At 48.3% G+C, this 19993-nt stretch overlaps 1 protein-coding gene across 2 annotated transcripts in view; it reads right to left on the bottom strand.

Annotated features, from left to right (window-relative positions):
- Positions 1–19993, bottom strand: part of Syne2 (spectrin repeat containing nuclear envelope protein 2) — a 268150-nt gene that overhangs the window by 1973 nt on the left and 246184 nt on the right. Inside the window, exons 3-16 of one of the 2 annotated variants that reach the window (XM_032907954.1) lie at positions 17298–17485; positions 16581–16731; positions 16121–16303; positions 14775–14912; positions 13650–13844; positions 9714–9996; positions 9121–9189; positions 8079–8218; positions 6261–6366; positions 5152–5354; positions 3928–4128; positions 2927–3055; positions 1148–1339; positions 300–369 (exon numbers count right to left, since the gene is read on the bottom strand). In XM_032907954.1, the coding sequence (XP_032763845.1) occupies positions 300–369; positions 1148–1339; positions 2927–3055; positions 3928–4128; positions 5152–5354; positions 6261–6366; positions 8079–8218; positions 9121–9189; positions 9714–9996; positions 13650–13844; positions 14775–14912; positions 16121–16303; positions 16581–16731; positions 17298–17485 (2248 nt within the window). The remainder of the gene's footprint in view (positions 1–299; positions 370–1147; positions 1340–2926; positions 3056–3927; positions 4129–5151; positions 5355–6260; positions 6367–8078; positions 8219–9120; positions 9190–9713; positions 9997–13649; positions 13845–14774; positions 14913–16120; positions 16304–16580; positions 16732–17297; positions 17486–19993) is intronic. The other variant, XM_032907953.1, reaches the window with a different exon arrangement.

Here is a 19993-nt window from a genome sequence, read left to right as displayed (position 1 = left end):
TTTGGAAACATCATTTTTTTATTAATCATTTTATAGGACCAGAGAGATGGCTCACAATTAAAGGTACTTTTTGCCAAGCCCGATGGCCCAAGTGATGGACAGAGAGACCCGAGTCCTACAAGTTGTTCTGTGACCTCCATATGCAGACAGTGGCGTGCTGTATATACACACTCAAAGATAATTGTTACTAAAAATACTGCAATTTCTTAAGAGGTCCAGTGGGGCCTTGGACGCTCAAGATTCCGTCATCTTAGTGACTTGAGAGCCATGCCGGGCATGTTTTGAGGCAGGAAGGGTACTGACCTTTGCTGCTGGAAGTCGTTCCCCTGAGTCCACGTCATCAAAGCTGGTCAAAGAAGCGTCTGGATTCTGAAAGCCACACCCAGTTGTTCAGTTTAGGGGGAAACCAAGTTATAGGTAGCCTCCTGCACTGTGCGTTATGAACTCTTAAAAGAGCAGCTTGTTCCCATCCTAGCTTTTTTTTTTTTTTTTTTTTTTTTGGTTCTTTTTTTTTCGGAGCTGGGGACCGAACCCAGGGCCTTGCGCTTCCTAGGCAAGCGCTCTACCACTGAGCTAAATCCCCAACACCCCCCATCCTAGCTTAAATCCTGCTAATTACTCTCTCCTCCCGTGTAAAAGACAGACGTTTCCAGGCAACAGGCCATATAGCCAAAGCACTGAAAACCCCACAGTCCCAAGTGGCTGTGAGTCTCAGTCGGTCCATCCATCTGTCCGTCCGTCTGTCGCTGGGGGGCTCATGTCACTGTTCCAGCTGGGGGAGGCCACAGTCTGGCATGCTCGCTGAGTTACAGCACGTTTTCAGAACAGAAGCTCAACAGATGAGAAGATAATTAGGAAGGAGACCAGGACAGTCCTGAGAGAGTGAGGGCTTGTGTCCAGCACGAAGGTAGAAAGGGTGGTGGGACCCATCTTGCATATTCCTACTGATAGATAGATGTGACTGTTATCTGCCTTTTTCCAAATGGCAGATCATGTGCATGGGGCTTATGCAACTTATTTTATAAAGCTGCACAGCCGAGAAGGGCCTGGAACCTCCACACTACTTCTACTACAGTGCGGCTGCAGCCTGTCACCCTACCTGCCTCTTCTGAGGTATCTTGGCCACTTGGCAAGGGGACTGACTCACCAGGCTTCCCTGCAAGGACATCAGATCTTGAGCCACTTGCTCTCGCAGCTGTTTGAGTTTCTTCTCGATTACGTGGACCTTCTCTTCGGCCTCAATGTAGTCCTCTCCGTGCCCCTTAACCAGAAGGCTGGAGGAAATCTCCTGCAAGGAGCTGACTTGAGGCTGACGGTCTATCAACTCCTTTTCCAGTTTCTGAAAGCAAAATGGTGTAAGAGTTGTCGGAGGGGAGGATGGTGCAGCTTTCTGTGTTCTGGGACGAATGCAAGGTACAACCCAATTCCAGAACTTTCTTTGGTTCATTGATACCAGATAGCTTCACACTATCCAGAGAACAGCTGAAAAGGTTGTAACCCAACCCCTGTTTTTAATTCCCTTGAACTCTAAAGATGCTTTGATGTTGAGAAATTAGAGGGGAGAAGCGAAGGAGTGTACTATGAAAAGCCTAGGCCCTTATTCACCAGGGCAGGGAAACTGAAGCCAGTACACAAGAGCTGTTAGATTGAGCACCACTTAGCTACACAGAGGGTGCCCTGGGCCAATCACTTAAGGGCTGTCTTCTTGCTATGCTGCTACCTCCACTCAAAAGGAGAAAATCGGTCTCAATCACATCCCAGTCCCTTGGTAGCCACCTGCGCTACAGAGGCAGGGGCTACCCACTCATGTAGAAAGTTCTCTTGGGCACTGTTATGTAGGGAGTGGAGCTTTACAGAGATTTTAGTATAGAATTTTTTTTTAAAGCAATGCCAAGCAATTTTAAATACAAAATACTGAAAAATTAAACTACATGTAAGCTTATAGGTAAAAACAAGTCCCTTTGAGACAAGTGAGAATGTACGTATAGGTCTCACCTTGGCTTATTAATGAAAGACACAGTTACCTCCAGAAAACGGGACATTTCTACTATGAATATAGATAACATGTAGCTCATCTTGGGCAGTATGTCCTCCCCTGGACCAGATGAACAGTGCAGTCAGCCCTCTGTGCCCGAGGGTCCGGTACCCACAGCTGATCAGTCATGGATCCAAAAAGCACAGCAAAGAACTTCTGCTGCTCTGGATACATGAATGCTCTCCCTGTTATTCCCCAAGTGTGGCAGAACAAGTTTACTTAGCATATACATAACTCATTTATAGTATACTAAGGATTGTAAGTAATCAAGAGGGGATTCAAGACGTATGGGACGATTTATATAGGTTGTATGAAAATATATGCAGAATGAATACACACACACACACACACACACACACACACACACACATATATATATAAACAAAATGAACATTTTACCTGGTGGACTCAAATACCCCCAAATCTGTGTAGGAATGTAAGACCACTGGGTATCCAGGGGTGAAAAAAAATATATGATTTATTTATTTATTATATATAAGTGTACTGTAGCTGCCTTCAGACACACCAGAAGAGACATCAGATCCCATTACAGATGGTTGTGAGCCACCATGTGGTTGCTGGGAATTGAACTCAGGACCTCTGGAGGAGCAGTCAGTGCTCTTAACCACTGAGCCACCTCTCCAGCCAGGGGTGAATATATTAACAATGGAAAAGACATGCTTCAGTGGCCTTGCCTTCCAAAAGGTACCTTTAACACACTGATGTCCCTTATTCCCAAGGATCTTAAACGCATCTGCCTCTGGCTCCTCACCTCTCTGCATGAACCCCTGAGTCACAGCCACCGACCGTGCCCAGAGCACTGCATGAGGCTGCCAAGGACTCCGACCCATGGAGGTGACAGTGACTCATGAGCCCGTGGAGGACACTTACCATTAGCTCTTTCTGACACTCCAGGAGGACGTGCTGGTCTGCCTCTGGGCTGGTGACGTGCGCCTTCTGCCTGCGGCTCTCGGCACTCGCTAGCCACAGGAGCAAGTCTTGACTCAGCTGGTGAAAGTCCTTCAGAAACAGCACTCATTAGAGCATGGTCTTGGTGCGGGCTGAGGGCAGGGGTGCCTAGGAGTGCCTGCTCATTCTTACCCGTTAGTCAGTCAGCAAAGGACCAGATTTCAGTGACAGCCCAGGGACTCAAAAGGAAAGGAAAAAGCGGGGAGGAAGAGTGGACACTGCAGAGCCCTGGGAGGCATCAGATATGAACTGATACCAGCAGTGGGGGTGGGGTGAGGTGGGGGGAGTAGGGGGTGGGTGGGTGTTCTAGGTACTGGTTTACATGTGAAGACCATACATGTTATTTAGCCCACTTTCCAGATGCAATGCTTGTGGGATCCCACCCCATATGACAGGCTGTGATGGGCTCACGTTCCTAAAGACAGACTCAGTGCTAACTGGTGGTGGAGAGCTAACGCACGCTCAACACTCACATGGGTTGGGTAGCAGGCCAACATTATATTGTATACATATATTGTATATATATATTCAGTCCTAAAAAAGAAAATGAGCCCTAGAATCAGGCTCAGGTCTCAGAGGGGAACTCTGACGTCCCAGAGTTTCAGGGAATTGTTCTAAGTATCAAACTGCTCCCGCATCAAACTACTCCCATATCAAAATGCTCTATGGTTCTCTCTGACAAAAGAACAAAGAGAGACAGTTTCCTCAACCTGGTGGTATGCATGCTGTGCCCCTTACTCCCACGGTGGGCATAGGCAACAGACCTGGAAATGCTAGGTAAACACAGGGTCATCTTAATGGCTCGGGGGGAGGGGAACTTGCTTACTTCCTAACTCAAGCCTGGGGATGGTAAAAATATCAGCAGCTCCAAGTGTATGGGCCAGGCTGCTGCTGGGACAGGGCCCTGGGCTGAGTCAACATACCTGGCACTGCATGAGTGACTGTCGCAAGTCTCCTCGCCAGCTGTCCATCACACCCTGGACCTTGTCCCAGGACAGGCTCAGCTGATGGAGCCTATTTCGGAGTTCTGTGGATTCCGGGCTCTGGCTGGGCAGATATTCCTTGTGGCTCACGTTGACGGAGACCATTAAGGCCTTGTAGGTTTCGAAGGCTTTTAATATCTCCTAGGGAGCAGATCAGGTTAGGGCTTCGGACAACAGGGAAGAAGGGCTCATTCTGAATACCTGGAAAGGACAGCCCTCCTCCACACTTCTCCAAGCAGTGGGCACCAAGACGAGAGAGAACTCGTCTGTGAGTGGCTGGGAAGCATCAGCTGAGGGAGCTGCCTTACAAGGTTAGTGAGCTTGGCTGGCTAACAGGGTTGGGGAACCAGAGGCCTGGCTCTGACAGGCTTGACCGGAGGCACAAAGAGACCCTGCTGACCTACAGTCCCTTGTCTGTTACTGGCTTAGGGACAGTCCTAGGTAAGACTAAATGTTTTCCAGATAAAGACTAGATGGCTACTTTGCACTTGCCCTTAGGGACCCCAGACACACCACTGTTCTAGGAGAAATGCTAACCTCTACATCTGCAATGGGAAAGTACAGTTGTGAAGGGAAACTGGACATCCTCAAAGCTCCTGTCTTGGGTTTCAGGACCTCAGACTTATCTGCTCAGGGCACCCCCAAAAGGCAGGGCTTAAACCGCCCCCTCCCCTGCACCCTGGGCTGGCGCTCCTGAGGCCTAGGGCTGATCGTATAAGTAGCAAGTCTTTAACCATATCACAGCATAGCCACAGAGGTCAGGCCACAGGATTCTTCAGCCAGTGAGCTGGCCCTCCTAGTGTGAACCTTTCCTGGGAAGACTCCACTGCTAGCCTCATGTAGAACTGCCACATATAGGCCAGAGGGTTGGCTTTATGTGGCCTGACACCAGCTACCATCACCTAAATCTACAGTCTAGATCTTTCCAGTCCTGAGGACCTGAGTCATCTCTCTGCTCTTCTTGGTTTGGGGATTTTCTGTAGACACTCGCTCATGTGAAAAGGGAAACCCGTGTTTTGGTCCTTACTGAGGTAAAAGCAACTAACTTCCACGTCCCTGTCCCCGTATGCTACCAGCTACTCCAAACCCAGGTCTGTTTGTCCAGCAGCAGTGCGAGCCTGCTCTGATCACCTCTCCCCTCCCTCCACCCACCGCTCCACTCACCTGCAGTCTCTTCACCCTGAGTGCCATTTCCTGGATGTTGGAGGGAGGCTCTGCCGACGTGAGAGCTCCCAGCTCGGCTCCAGTTTTTTCGAGCCAAGCAGCGATACTGCCGATATCGGAATTCAGCTGCTGCATGGTCTGCTTTAATCTGAGCTTGCCGTGGAGTTCCTGCGCCTGAATCAGCTCCCACTGGTCGAAGGCACCTGGAATCCAGAGCCGCCAATTAGAGCGAGCAATAAAACGGGCGGTCAGCGTGGCAAAGGTGAGCCAAGGATGCTCCTTGGAGGAGGACCAGAGTTGTCATCTGGAATCTCCAAGTTCTGATCCAAGGCCCATCCCTTCCACTCCGACAAAGGCTGGAAGGGAGTAGGGACAGAGGGTGAGGAAATCCAACCTGTGCCCAACAGGTACTCTGGCCTCCGGCCGAGCATGTTAGGTAGCGTTGCTGTTTTGATTCACAACGATCATCCCCGTGTGATCAGCTCTACTCTACACCTAGCCCAGCAAAGACTTTGGTAACTTCTGGGCCAGCCTTATGAGGACCTTGAGACAATGTGCTAATTACCACCTTCCCGTCTTGGTTTTTTCCTTACGTGGCAAGTCATTAAAACATGCATGTCATAACCGGGTGGTGGGAGCACACATCTTTAATCTCAGCACTAGGGGGGCAGAGGCAGGCGAATCTCTGAGTCTGAGGCCAGCCTGGTCTACAGAGCAAGTTCCAAGACAGCCAGAGCTACACAGGGAAACCCTGTCTCAAAGAAACAAAACATGCGTAGGGTCTCCTACGGGGACCCTTTGTCACTCATTGTGTAAAGAACTGTTTCTGAAGGGCCAGGGACGTTAGGACACTTGTCTGCCAAGCTTAACCCCAGCACTACAGGGAAAAATAATTCAATGTAAAATGAGATGGCTGGGGACTCATTCATAAACACCAACTGGCTCTTTCACACTAACCGAGGCTGCTGTGGGGGTAGGTTCAGCAGTCTTGGTAAATTATGTCATCGCGTGATCCCTAATTAGTGTTTTATCAAGTGAAAGTCGAAGTAAACACCTAGCCCCAGACGCCAAGCTCCACACATCTCCTTAGGGCTGCCCGTCTTTGGTACCTGGCTGCTGTCCCGTTAGAGTGGCCAGCTGCTCGTCTCCCTGCTGGGTGCTGTCCTTTGAGCCGCCTTTGCTGTCATCGGTGCCTTGATGTAACAGCAGCTTCACCTGGAACGGCCCAATTTTTAGGTTATTTGTGTAAAACCCTAAAGCGATCTCAAAGACATCTGGGGTTCTGTGGACAGTTCAGAAGTGGAGATGTGGGACTTTTCCCACTGATAGGTGACCGATGTGTGACCCGCTTATCACTGTAGGCGAGGTTGATGAGGACGCTGTCTGAGGGCAGAAAGCCAGCGACAGCCAAGGAAACATGGCGCGTTAAAGATGGGAATAAAGTAGCCATTTCTGTATCATTCCTGAGGGTCTCCACACAAACGATGGGAAGAGTTGGAGGTGACCCCTTATCTTACGAGACAGCTCTTGCAGTAGCACTTGTACAAAGCCCCTCACCATCACCCTGTCGAGGTGTTCAGCATTTTCCTCACTGTGAATGGGAAACACAGGGTCCCCCGTCTTTCTAGGTCATTCATCATCAAGCATTTATCCTTCAATGTACACAGTGACTCTTCTGCTCCCAGAGCTGAGTGGCCTATTACGTCAGGCCTTTCCAAAAATAAATGGATCCCTCTTAGGAAGGCCGCGCTTCCTCTGGGTTGTGTCCGTGTGGCTTCTTTGTGTGGAATGCGGGAAATGAGGCTTCGGATCTCTGGTAACACGTGTGGTTTCACAGCCAGTAGAAAGGCTGAGCTGTTGAACTTGGGCAGGTGAGGAAAACAAGCCTAACTCAGGGTAGAAGCCAAACTGCAGAGTAGGGAGAGGGTTCTGGGGCTGGGTGGGGTTCCCTTCGGCAGTCTTAGGCTGCAGCACCGATGGAGACAGTAAAAGTGGTAGCTGTCAGCTAAGCAAGAGGAGGCATTCCAAAGTGGGCACAGCCACGTCTGTATCAGATTTATCCCCAGTTACATAGTGACGGTCACCCCCACACAGAGGGCGCTTTGGCTAAACCCACTGGCCCTCCACCTCCACTTGCGTTGCCTACTCTGAAAGATGCCTGTGTTACTATACTGCAAATGACGTTTTTAACCTCAACTCCCTCATTGTGAATGCTCTGAGCTAACATATCTCTAGCTGACCTTTAACCTTATGCCGTCTCCAGATGCTGCTTCACCGGAGCACACCATGAACTAATGCAACTAAGAGGTGCAGGCGTAGTTATTCTCATAAGCACCCCAGTACAGCATTAGTAAAGAGGGCCTCCTCCCTGTACACACATTAGTCCTAAGGTACGAGGCACGTTCACTATCAGGTGAGGGAGGCCTACGGGGTGCTATGTGCTTCCCTACCATGGCTTGGGAACCAAATCCAAGTCTCATCGCCACCAATTCAGATTATGATGAAGTCCTGTTTTGTTTTCTGATGTTCAGTCAGAAAGCAAACAGCACAGATTTGAGAGCCAAGAGGCGGCTCAGGAAGGTTCTGTTATTTATATGGGGAATTGATGCTAACAGAAATAGTTCTCTCATCATTGTCCATCACTTCGTTATCAGCACACACAGATTTGGAGGCTGGAAACCTTTCTTTAAATCTAGTCCGTTGGCTGGGTTCTGCCGAAACAGGGATACCTCAGCAGAGGGCGCCTTGTTCTTTGGGTGGTGCTGGGACATGAACTCAGGTCTCTCTAAGGCAAGCTCTACCACTGAGTGACATGCCTTCCCTGAAGTCCCCTCAGAGATCCCATCACCATATGAGCAAAACAGGTCCAGTGAGACTGGAAATGCCCGCATGTGCCTGGGCTACATTCCCAAGGGGTCAGGACTTACATAGGCTGGTTTGTAAGGCGTGCTGGCATCTGCGGGGACTGGTGCCACAGTCCTGTCACCTCCCATGTGTTTGTAGTGATGCTTGGAATGGGAAGGGCTGTCGGGAACACGCCATGGGTGGCCCTCAGAAATGGATTTACCTAAGGAAAAAAAAAAAAAAGCGTCACCCTGAGTTGGGGGTCTACTCTCCAATCAGAGGATTTCTATTTAGTGACATAAACATGGTCACAGGCGACATGGCATCATGTTATAATATCAAAATGAGTTCTTCAGCTTTCCTTGCAAAGCATGCAATGTTTGCAAAATGTCAGTATGTCTTGGGAGGGAATGAAATGAGTCATGCAACTGAGCAACATGGCACCTTCACGAGATGGGACCACAGCACGGAGCACAACAGACATATGATTATTGGCTGTGGGATGAATGGCGGCGTTCTGGATGGAGCCGGTGAGGTCTGGAGTTGTGGGGACGCTAGGGAGTAAGGTCAGGTCTGGAGGCCAAAAGGATAGGAGGCCTCCGAGTGGGGAGGGCAAGAGAGACTGTGAAGATGGACTTAGGGACCAAACAGCCGCTGATAGCCTTCCACTGCCACTGAAGATAGGGACAGGGTGGGTGTAGGGCTAAAGTGGCAAATTGAAGAAAGGCTTCTTCTGCTGTGGCAAAAGCAGTGGTTCTTTTCTAACCCCAGCAACGCATTTTAGGAATTCACCAGAAGCAAGGAAGTCATCTGAAACCAAGCCACCATGAAGAAAGCTTGGCCCACACCGAAGGAAAAAAATAGCAATGGCACCACGATAGCAGTTCTTTCTGCAGGCCTAGACGTGGGTACGTGGGTGGGTGGGGCGTTGAGAGCACTCTAGTATGTAAGGAGCACGCAGGCAACGGTGAGTACAGCAGTGTAAAATACACCATGACACAAGGACCAAAGGCGCATGGTGTCCACAGAGGCACAGGTCAGACATGACGCGGGAGCAAGGTTTAGGATGCAGTGTGTGCCATGGGATGCGGCCATGTTGAGACACATGCACGGGCAGCGGCCTACCAGAAGATGCTTTCAAAGATTTTGTGGTCATTTTAAGATAAGCCTCAGGATTTTCAGGGATTTCTACATCTGAAAAAGAATAATGTCATTGTCCTCGCTGGAGGCGCCTGCGGAGTAATGCCCACGTAGTTACCTCGACACGCAGAGACACTGCCAAGTGGGAGGAGGACCTTAACTACTCCCCATCTTCTTCAGTAAAAGAGCTTTAAAAAACAGAAGGACCCCTCCCTCCCCCCAGTCCGCCCCTGTTCGTCGTCGTAGTGGGTTAGAGGCACGTGTGGTAAGAAGGGCCACACTCAGTGTTCTGATAACCCTTTTTAAATGCTGCAGAAAAATCAACCGAGGAGCCTCCCGTTGGCTAGAGTCATCAGCGGACAGCCCCAAAGGCAGAATGCGAATGTTATCCCACCTATAACAGGAGCAAGCTAGTTCTCGAGTGAGGCAAAAGGTGGGCAGGACAGAAGCCAGAAAGTCACAGGCCTGTACCAGCCATAAGCTAGACTCTGAATCACTGAGAACTTGCTGCGTCACTATGGTGGCTAGAAACACAGTCAAATGGGTTGAGGTCCCAGGTCCCGGGAAGCCGCCTTTACCTGACAGTGCGCTGTAGAATGGGCCTTCCTCCTCGTCTTCGTGGGAAGATGATCCCCCCACATCACCTGTGTGATCCCACTCCAGAGGGATAGAGTCCACACTGACAGGGGTCTCACAGCCAGACCGCTCGTGTCCCAGAGCCGGGGGTACAAGGTGACACAGTGACTGGGAAGATGCGGGCTCCTCGCTCTCTCTCCTCTTACGCCAGGAGTTGGCCGGGATCTCCCTTGGGTCTTCTATGTCTGTCTCATTCTCAGATGCCTCCTTCTCATCGTCTAAGCCCTAAAAATGGGAGGACCCAGGCTTTAGGGTGAGCCAGTTGAAAAGCTACAGTAGTTGCAAAGAGCTTTGGAAGTCTGTCTGCCTAGCAGTTCTGAAAACAGTTGGCACTGACATTTCTAAATTGTTTTTAGGAACTGAGGGGTGGGTGTGGGGAGATGGCTGGGGGTTAAGGGGTAGCCTTTCCTACGCATTCGTGAGGACCTGAAGTCGAATCCTCAGAACTCAAGTGGAAACAGGGCATAGTATCCTGAGTGGCTCAAATCTCAGCACTCCTATTAGAGGCAAGATTCCTGTACAGTCGTTGGCCAGCTAGCCTGGTATCTACAGCATATGATGTACACAGCAGTGAACAAGTTGGAAGGTGAAGACCAGCAAGTGAAGATGCCCTGGGAAACATTTGCCCAACCCCTAACACTTAAATGTGTACACACACACACACACACACACACACACACACACACACACTGTATTTTAAAAGTTCTCAGGTCTTATGTATGGTTATTCAGTTCTGATTAATCCACAGTGGGGTCTGGAGTCTGTATTTTGAAAGAACTATAGCTTTTATTCTTAGCAGAAAATAACAATAAAAAATAAGAGTACAGCCAAGCAGCTAAGTTTATCTAGATGGTAAGGAAGCAATGGCCCAGTGTCATTATGGCTGACAGAAACACATCTTCAAGAATCATATCCTCTATTTTGTTTGTGTGTGTGTGTGTGTGTGTACATCTGTGTGTAGGTGTATGTATACATGTGTACACTCATGCATGTATACATCTGTATGCAGGCGTGTAAGGAGTCTGCAGGTTGGCAGTAGGTATTGTCATAGTTAATTTTGATTCTTGACTTGGTGAGATTTAGAACCACCCTAAAAGCACATTGCTGGGCATACAAGGGAGGGAGTTTGTGGGTCAGGGTAATAGAGGTGGGAAGACCTACACTAAATGTGGGTCCATACGGGCCCATGGGTCCCAGATAGAAGAAGTGAGCCAAGTGCCAGCATTTATCACTTCCTGCTTCCTGAGCAGATGCAAGGTGACCAGCTGCCTCAAGTTCCTGCCACCCCATCTTCTTTCTCTGCTGTGTGGGCTGTACCCTTGTGAGCTAAAATAAACACATTCCCCTGAAGTTGTTTTTGTCAGGTATTTTGTGTCTGTGACGTGCCAAGTTAAATAACACAGGTGTCTTCCTCAATGCCTTCCGTGTCTCCAACTGAACACGGAGCTCACTGATTGAGTTAGACTTGCTGGCCGGGAAGCTCCAGGATCCTCCTGTCTTTTGTCTTTTCCAGCACAGGGTGATGGGTGCCTAATGCTGTGCTGAGCTGTTTATATGGGTGCTAGGGACCCAGACTCAGGCCCTCATGCTTAATACAGCAAGTCCTTTACTAACAGCCACCTCCACAGCTCTTGTTTATGCCTTTTTAATTTTCTAATTTCATAGTGTCACTACACTTCAGCTTATATTATCGTGCTCTATAGAGAAAAATGATTGTAAGCAAATACATTTAAAAATGAGGACTTCTTAGAGATTTCTGAGGCTATACTGATGGAAAAACAACTACATTCAAAATTGACCAAGTTGGACCACACAGAAAAGCAACCAACCAGCCAATCATGGTGGCCAAGAGTAACTGTTCTGGCCCAGTATGGTGGGAACAGTGAATGAGGACCTTCACTTTATGTGAATTCCCCAAACCACCTTAATAGGGAAACATCAAGGTCCCTTTGAAAAGGGACATTTGATACTTTTTTTTTTTTCGGAGCTGGGGACCGAACCCAGGGCCTTGCACTCGCTAGGCAAGCGCTCTACCGCTGAGCTAAATCCCCAAGCCCTTGACATTTGATACTTTAAAGGCAAGACCAGCACCAGACAGGCAAAGACATTGAAAGCTTCCAGACATGAGGGGAGAGGACAAATTACATCCTCAAGCAGCTATATAATGTATATAATCCAAACTAGACAGTTTCCAGTGAATTCTAGGGACCACTGACACTGACCAGAATTATGGTCAGTCCTGTTCTAAGGATTATGGGGGCAGGGAGGGGAGCACAACTCCCAGGCACCATCTTTCCTACTGCTAAGTAACTGAACTCTAAGTCAGTAAGTGTGAAAACAGAAGAACCCATCCCCACTCAACCCCCCCATTTTGGTTCCTATTACTGTTGTACTTTTGGGGCACAATTTTTTCAAATTAGTTTTTCAATCAATCGCCATCTTGAAAAAGAACACTCTAGAGTACTATCATTAAAAACAGCTCTGAAAAACACAGTCACCACTACGTATCATAAAACATGTATGAGGTGCTTCACCTTCAGAGGTCCAATGCCACACTTCTCTACACCCTAACTGTGACACTAGTGTACATGCTTTAGAAGCATTACTAAGACTTGATCCACTCTTCCAGCAAAGGACCCAGAGGCCAGCATAACACAGCTCTATACGGAAACACATACATAGGGTTTCCTTTTCATTAGCCACACAGTTCAAAATTAAATAATCCACTTTCTTCATGAACAGTCAAAAACTGTTATACACCAAAGAAAGAAAGAAAAGAGAGATGCAAAGGAAAAATTCTCCCTGGGAGTTGGAGCGATGGCTCAGTGGTTAACAGTACATACTGCTTTTGTAGAGGACCTGACTTCAGCTCCTAGCAGTCACACCAAGAGGCTCACGACTATCAGTAATTCTAGTACTAAGGGATCTGACACTTTGTTCTGGCCTCCAGGTGTTGTCTAAGGGTTTTTTTTTTTTACTGAGATTGAAATATCCATCCTACAGAAAAGCTCTTTAAACAGGAAGGTACACAACTCAAAATAGCTTCAGGAAGTTCCTGAAACAGACCGGATTCACTAGCTTCCTCACTGCCAGAGTAAGCAATAAAAGCTGAGGTCTCCCCCGTCAGATGGAAGAAAGCCAAGCTGTAAAGAAGGTTCTTGAGGCCTGAGTAACTCTCTGGAAGTAGAAATCAGCTGCCTGGAAGAGGTTTAGACTAGAGTTATTTGGAAAGGACATTTTCCAACCTGTTGAGCTGCCTGCAGGCTGTGCAATGTGTTCCATGTTCCTAGCTTTTGTGAACTGTCACCCGTGCTGGGATGGGCTTTGGTAATGCCGCTGTCTTTGAGTCATTTCTGCTCTTCTAAGAAACCCTTCACATATATTCCTATAAGTAAACCCTATAAAACTTATTGGTTCACCAAGCTGAACTTTGATGGTATCTGTATTATGAGTTCACTATATAAGGTAAGACATGTGTGACTCAAGAAAAGTTTTGTCATACACAGAGAGACACCTGCACTCATGTGCACAGACTCACACAAAAAGCACATAACTTAAACAAACAAACAAACAAAACCAAATCCTTAAAACATAACTCTACGTCCATTGGGTTCACACAAAGGCAGCTGAGTGGAATCAAGCAAGACTCAACATCAAACTAGCACATTTCCAAATCTGCCATGGTTGGATGGGGAGAGCTCCAGGGAGGAATGGAGGTGCTTCCCTGGACCACAATTAGATGGAGCCCTTCTTTTTAGCCGTAAGTAAATCATGGGTCCAGTACAAGGTAACCCTCCTGATTCTTCAGTATCCAGTACGATACGCTCACTGAGCAGCTGGGAGTGCTGTATGCCGGTTACCAGGGTGTGGGTCCTTACCGGGGTGTGGGAGGTCAGGCGTCGGTGGAAGCGAGAGACTCGGCCGAACACCTCCTGACAGTAGCGATGCAGTTCCTCCAGTTCATCCTCGATGAGGACGGCATCCAGGGGCTCGCTCTTCTGAATGAGCTGCTCCCCAAACACGATGAGCTGGTCAATCTTGTTGGTGTTCAGTGTGATCTCCTGCTGGAAGCCCTGTTTGGAAGGTGAGGTAGAGACTCTTTCCTTGTGTCTCGTGTTTGTCCCATATGACAGGGCCACATGGGGGTTGGGGGTGGGGGTGGGGGTGGGGGTGGGGGTGTGGCATTAGATGTCATTTACTGTCTTGTCCCTTTTCTTTTTCTGTTTTGCAATTGGCACAGTAGGGTCTGCTTTAAGGAATTAACAGTGACAATCAATTTGAAACAATTCTATACTTTTTTTTTCAATTAAAAAAATTGTATATTTGACCCAGATGGAGATCATCATATGGGTATGGGGGAAAGATTTCATCTTCTTGGCACTTGATGGGAATAGAAGATTTCTCCAGGTAAGCCACTGATGGGCATCTGCCTCGGTGGACCCAGTGTCAATAATAATTAAGTGCCTGTTGTTTTCAGAGGCAGGGGGTTTTCATTTGTTGGTGTTTTCTAACCAAGACTGAGGAGAGACTGTAGTGTGAGGATGAACACAATGGCGCATGCCTATGATCTCATCACCAGGGAGCCTAAGGCAGGATGGTGCCATGTGTTTGAGGCCAGCCTGGGCTATATAGCAAGACACTGTCTCAAAAAACAACAGCAAAAGACAAACAAAACTTCCAAACTGACTGTACACTGACATTTATAGCAGTGAGAGCAGAGGGGCGGTCTGTTCTTGGCCTCACCAGTGACACCAAGGCAGCCCCGAGTGAACTCAGGTACCAGAGAGACGGAAGTTGATAAAGTTCAGTCTGTAACCTAAAAAATGAGCTTTGTCCTCGGAATGAGCTGTCTACTAAAAGGCCCAGAATAAGCAATCTAAGTACATAGGTGAAGTGTAGCCTGTTGCCTGGAGAATTCTGGAATTCTGAGTACTGGCTAAAACTGGCACTCGGCTGTCTTTTACAGAGGCGCCTTTCCAAGGTGCTGAGGAAGCAGCACTCACGTTCAGTTGTCTCATCTTGTCCTCAGCATCGCTCTCTGAGAAGTGCTCTACGTTGGTCAGCTGCAGGTCCATTTCTGTGAGCCACACCAGAATGCTCTCCCTGGTGCCCTCAAATTCTTCCCTCTGGTTGGTGAAGTACTGCGAAGGAAGGAGAGGCAATGCTCGCACAACACCGTTGTGTTTGGCTCAAAGAAGAGGGTGCTCAAAGCTATCAGACTGTCTTTGGGGTATCCCAGAAGCCTCAGCACTGCATCTGGAGCCTTGGGTGCTTGTCTTGGCTGTGTGGTACCCTGCCCCCAAACACTCTGGTCCTTGGCTTACACCTCAGAAAATTCCAGGGCTTGGTAATATGCAACATATTTGCTTAGGTCCTTTGAGGAATTTGAAATTCCGGGTTTTCTAGTCTGATTCAGTGGATCTCCCTATTCACAGAGGATGGGGCAAGTTGGGTCTTCCTTATTAGTCTGCAGTGGCTTTCCCGTGAGAGAAGGTTGAGCAGCTTCAAGATAGGAAGGGGCTCATCCAGGCAGGAATGGTGACACATGCCTGAAATCCTAGCAGCTAGGAGACTGAGACAAAGGATTAAGAGTTGTAGGCCAGTCTGGATTACATGGTGAGTCTCGGTGTTTTAACAGACACATGGTCTTTTAAACAGACACAGGGCTTAAGTGTGACTGCTCCATTTTACTCCCAGTAATTCTGAACTTGTAAAACAGATTCATTCTCTCCAGTGAAAGAGGCCTCCCAGGCTACCACTGCATAAGGGACAGGCAGGTATTTCAAGACAAATGTGGCATTCCAGGTTAAGTAAAGGCTTAGACTAGTAACAGCCAAACCAGCAAGAAATAGATTAATGCAAAGAAATTGTCTAGATTATTGGACAGCCTGCCAATGTCCTTCGAGGAGGGCTTAAAAAATAAAAACGAAAAGTCTAGGTTCTCAACTTGCTAGTCTGCTTTGAGGTTAATCAGTGTGCTCTAAACCTCAGACAGTTACTGTCCCAATGCCCCGCACTGGCCCGGGGAAAGCAGTGCCCCAGACTCTGTGGGCAGTCCCTGTGCCAACACCTACACCATTGGGTTACAGACGTTGCAAAGAGAGATGTGTTTTGCTAACACAGATCACACAGGCAGGCTCTGCCTGAGAAGCCCTATGCAAATCCCTCTTTAAAAATGAGCATTGGCAGCCATGGAACCCATGAGAAGCCATGTGAGAAGAATGTTAAGATGACTCGGGCTTTCAGTGAAATCTACCTGCTGCCATGTTGCCAGCCTGCCACGGCCTATCACATTTCACCTCTCCCTGAGTATCTCCTGGCAGCATCCCGGGGGCCACAGGCAGGTTACCCTGAGTCTCCGTAGGATGGCTGTGACCCGCTTCTGCAGATTGTCCCAGCGCTGGTTGCCCTCATGCACCATCTGCTTCAGCTTGCTGGCTGTGTCAGTGCGGTTCTCTCGAGCCAGCCTCCGGTACTGTTTGTTGATGAGCTCCAACTGTGTCAGTCTTTCGTGAATCTGCCGCTGAAAGGCCTGCAGCGCGAAGCGGAGGTCAGCACCAGAGAGGCAAAGGGCTGGGGAACCCCCCCACCCCCAACACACACACTTTGCCAACCCTAAGTGGCTTGCTTCACATGGCTGCTCCCCAGGTAGGAACACCACATCCCGGGTCTGTGAGACTAGCAAGGCTGTCCTAGTGGCTGGTGGCAGTGACTGTGTGGGGAGCATCTGGTCATGCAAAGTCACTTAGCAGCTTCTGAGCTACAGCAGGCTTAGCTTGTAGTGGGGGAATGGGATGGGAAAGGCTCACCTCAAACCGCTTCAGCTCCTCTTTGGCATTTGTATACAACACCTCTGAGGAATTTGGGCAGGCCGCTGTCCTCTCGGCAGACTTGAGCCAGTCCTCGAAGCGGGAATAGTCATCTAAAAACTTCTGCCACAGCCGCCAGGTCTCCTCGATTCTGACAGGAGCGGAGGACAGGAAGTTACCACAACTGTCCACATCCACTCTTAGCGTAGTCTAACTCATTTTGGAGTTCCAATCCCCTGATGGGGCCCACTTCCCAGTCTTTTACTTGAACTGTTTAGGGAGACACCCCGCCATCCCTTCCCAGGAAACAGTGACGGATGCTGCTGCTCTTGGCCTAAACTCAATTCTTCTGAAGGACTTAGGCACCTCAGAAATCCTGATCCCAGGGCTTGGGCAAGAGGTGGGGCTGCCTGCCTGTGGTTTCCTTGCTTACCCTACTAGACCTTCTCTGCCAATTCTTGGCTTTTCTTTCTTTGAAGAGTAGGATTCTTGTAGCCCAGGCTGGCCCTGAACTCTCCATCCTTCTGTCTCTACCTCCTAAGGGCTAAGATGACAGGTACACTGTGTTGGGAGTTAACTCCAAGCCTCATCGATGCAAGGCACATAGTGTACCAACAACTGCTTGGTATATTTCTAAATGACCTCTAGAGAGCACAGTTACTGTGGCTGCGGCGTGTGTGAAAGGCTGGCCGGGTTCAAGGCCAGCTGGCTGCTTACTTCATGCGCCGCTCCATCGACATGGCACAAATGTTCCTCCAGCGCCTGTCCAGGCTCCTGGTGGTCTGCTGGATTGAGTCACACTCCGTTTCATTGGCACAGGCGTCAGAGTCATGCAGTAGGACATCACAGATATTGAACACAGACTCCACCCCCGCACTGTGTTGTTCGATATCTCGCTGCAGATCCTATAGTTACAAGATAGCACCAAAGCGCTTGAGATTAGGAGGGAGGGTTGGTATCAAAGGAGCCCTGCCCACTCCTAAGCTGGTGGGCACAGGTGTCTGGGGATTCGAGGAGACCGAGCCTGTTACCTTCATGTAGCCCTGTGCTGTGGACTCCTGGCCAACGTACACATATTGGAACTGTGCAACTGTGCCAGCATACAGAATTAATGCACTGGGAAGGGTGGGGGTGCCCACCATACGGTGACAGATGGCACTGCTGGCTGGGATGCTACTGCCCAGAACTTTGGGTATGCATACACAGGACTTAATCCAAACCAGCCAATTCCAGAGGTCCCCAGTAATGATGCAATTTGAGGGAGATCTTCTGTGGAACATACCCTTGTTTAGCAGGAACTCAAAGTGATAGACTCCTGACTCTCATATCTATAAAGACTCTTATGCTGAGCCTACCCGCCTGGCAGCTGCAGGCACAGGAGGGGATGGTCTCCTTGTGAGCCCGGCTGACGAGGACTTTGTGAACCCCAGGGGAGAATGTTGAGGCTTCTAACCCATGGGATACAATTGAGACTGTGGCTTGGGGAGTGGAGAAGGCCTCTGGGGTCTTACCCCATGATGCAAATAGTGATGGTACTTCCTTGATTAGATGAAAATACATACATACATACATACATACATACATACATACATACATACCTACAGATAGTTCCTGACCATAGGAAAAAGATGGGCCATCGGATTCTGCTCTCCCCTCATTTATATAGCCTAAGAAGATTGCCTTGAATTTCTGATCTTTCCGTCTCTCAGAAGGATCATTCCTGCCCTGGCTAAGTGCTACAATGACAGATATGTGCCAACATACACAGCCTGGAATTTTTCTTTAAAAATAAATATGGATTTTTCATTATTCATTTCATTACCACCTATGTACTGTAGGTATGGGTGGGCAGGGTGGTGAGAGGGAGGGAGGGAGGGAGGCAAGGAGGGGGGAAGTCTCCCTATCATCCAGATTCTGTGGTAAGTGATGGGAGACTGACCCATGAGTCCTGGTGTCTAAATCACACCACAGCAGGAAGGAACAAAGACAAAGTTCAGTTCTATGTTAATTGTTTCATTAATATGTCTGTTTATGAAAATTTACATTTTACACGGGCCACTGTTAATTATACCAAGGCTATAAATCAGACCACAAGAATATTATTTTGTTAACAGTAGCCACTGTCCCAGAAAGGCAGTAAGGGTCATTCTAGGTCACATGAGTACTGCCACCACCACCACCATCATCATCATCATGTCAATCATTATCATCATCATCATCATCATCATCATCATCATCATCATCATCATGTCAATAATACCCTCCAGGGTACAAGTCTGAAGAAGTATTACATTTCAGAAACTGTCTGAACTCTGAGAAACAGCATAAAGCAACAAGAAAGCCTCTCCCCATCAAGAGGAGTATGTGATAGGACTCAGAGGACCTAACCCAGTGGTTCTCAACCTTCCTAATGATGCGACCCTCTAATACATGCAATTCCCCATGTTGTGGTGACCCCCAACATAAACTTTTTGTTGCTGTCTTATAACTGTAATTGTAATTATGTTATGAACTGTAATTATCTGAATCAAAATGTAAATATCTGACATGTGACCTCAAAGGGGTCATGACCCATAGGTTGAGAACCATTGGCCCAAACCCTTCTTTCACCTCCTCAAGGCTGTTACACTAAGAGGACTGAGGGACAGCAGGGACAATAGGAGCTTTAAAAGCAAAGGACTTCTGAGAAGACAGGATTAAGTGATCTCAATTGTTTTAGGTCTTATTTTTGGAAGAGGTCAGACAACTTCGGGTAATTATCTGTGATGAAAACATGAGCAAAGTTCTGAGAAGTGGCCCATCCATACTTCCTGGGAGTAGGATTCTGTCTCCAGGGTTGCAGAAAGTCTAGACTTAGTGTGACAGACACAGAGGGACACTCTTCAGTAAAACCACTAACAATTGCCTTAGTGCCTCTGCTGTAGGTGTAGTAAGACCTGTTCTGCCTTCAGGAATGTCCAGTTCCGGAATCGGGTTACATGGTGCGATGGTTTGAATGAGAAAGGCCACCATAGGCTCATATATTTAAATACTTAGTCACTAGGGACTGGCACTATTTGAAAGGATTAGGTGAGGCCTCATTGGAGGAAGTGTGGGCTTGGAGGTTGCAAAAGCCTATGTCAGGCAGCCCAGATGTGTGTGTGTGTGTGTGTGTGTGTGTGTGTGTGTGTGTGTGTGAGTTCTCTTTCTCTCTCTCTCTCTCCCCATGTGTGTGTGTATATGTGTGTGTGTGTGTGTGTGTGTGTGTGTGTGTGTGTGTGTGTGTATCAGGATATAGCTCTAAGCTACCTCTCCAGCACTGTACCTTCCTATTGCCATGATAATGGACTAAGCATATTAAAGCATCTCCAATTAAATTTTTCCTTTTATAAGAGTTGCCTTGTCATGGAGTCTCTTCATAGTAACAGAACAGT

This window comes from Rattus rattus, chromosome 7 (assembly GCF_011064425.1).
Source record: "Rattus rattus isolate New Zealand chromosome 7, Rrattus_CSIRO_v1, whole genome shotgun sequence".
NCBI classification, from domain to species: Eukaryota; Metazoa; Chordata; class Mammalia; order Rodentia; family Muridae; genus Rattus; species Rattus rattus.
The sequence above is the reverse complement of the archived record's forward strand: the minus strand, read 5'-3'. Positions and strand labels throughout refer to the sequence as shown.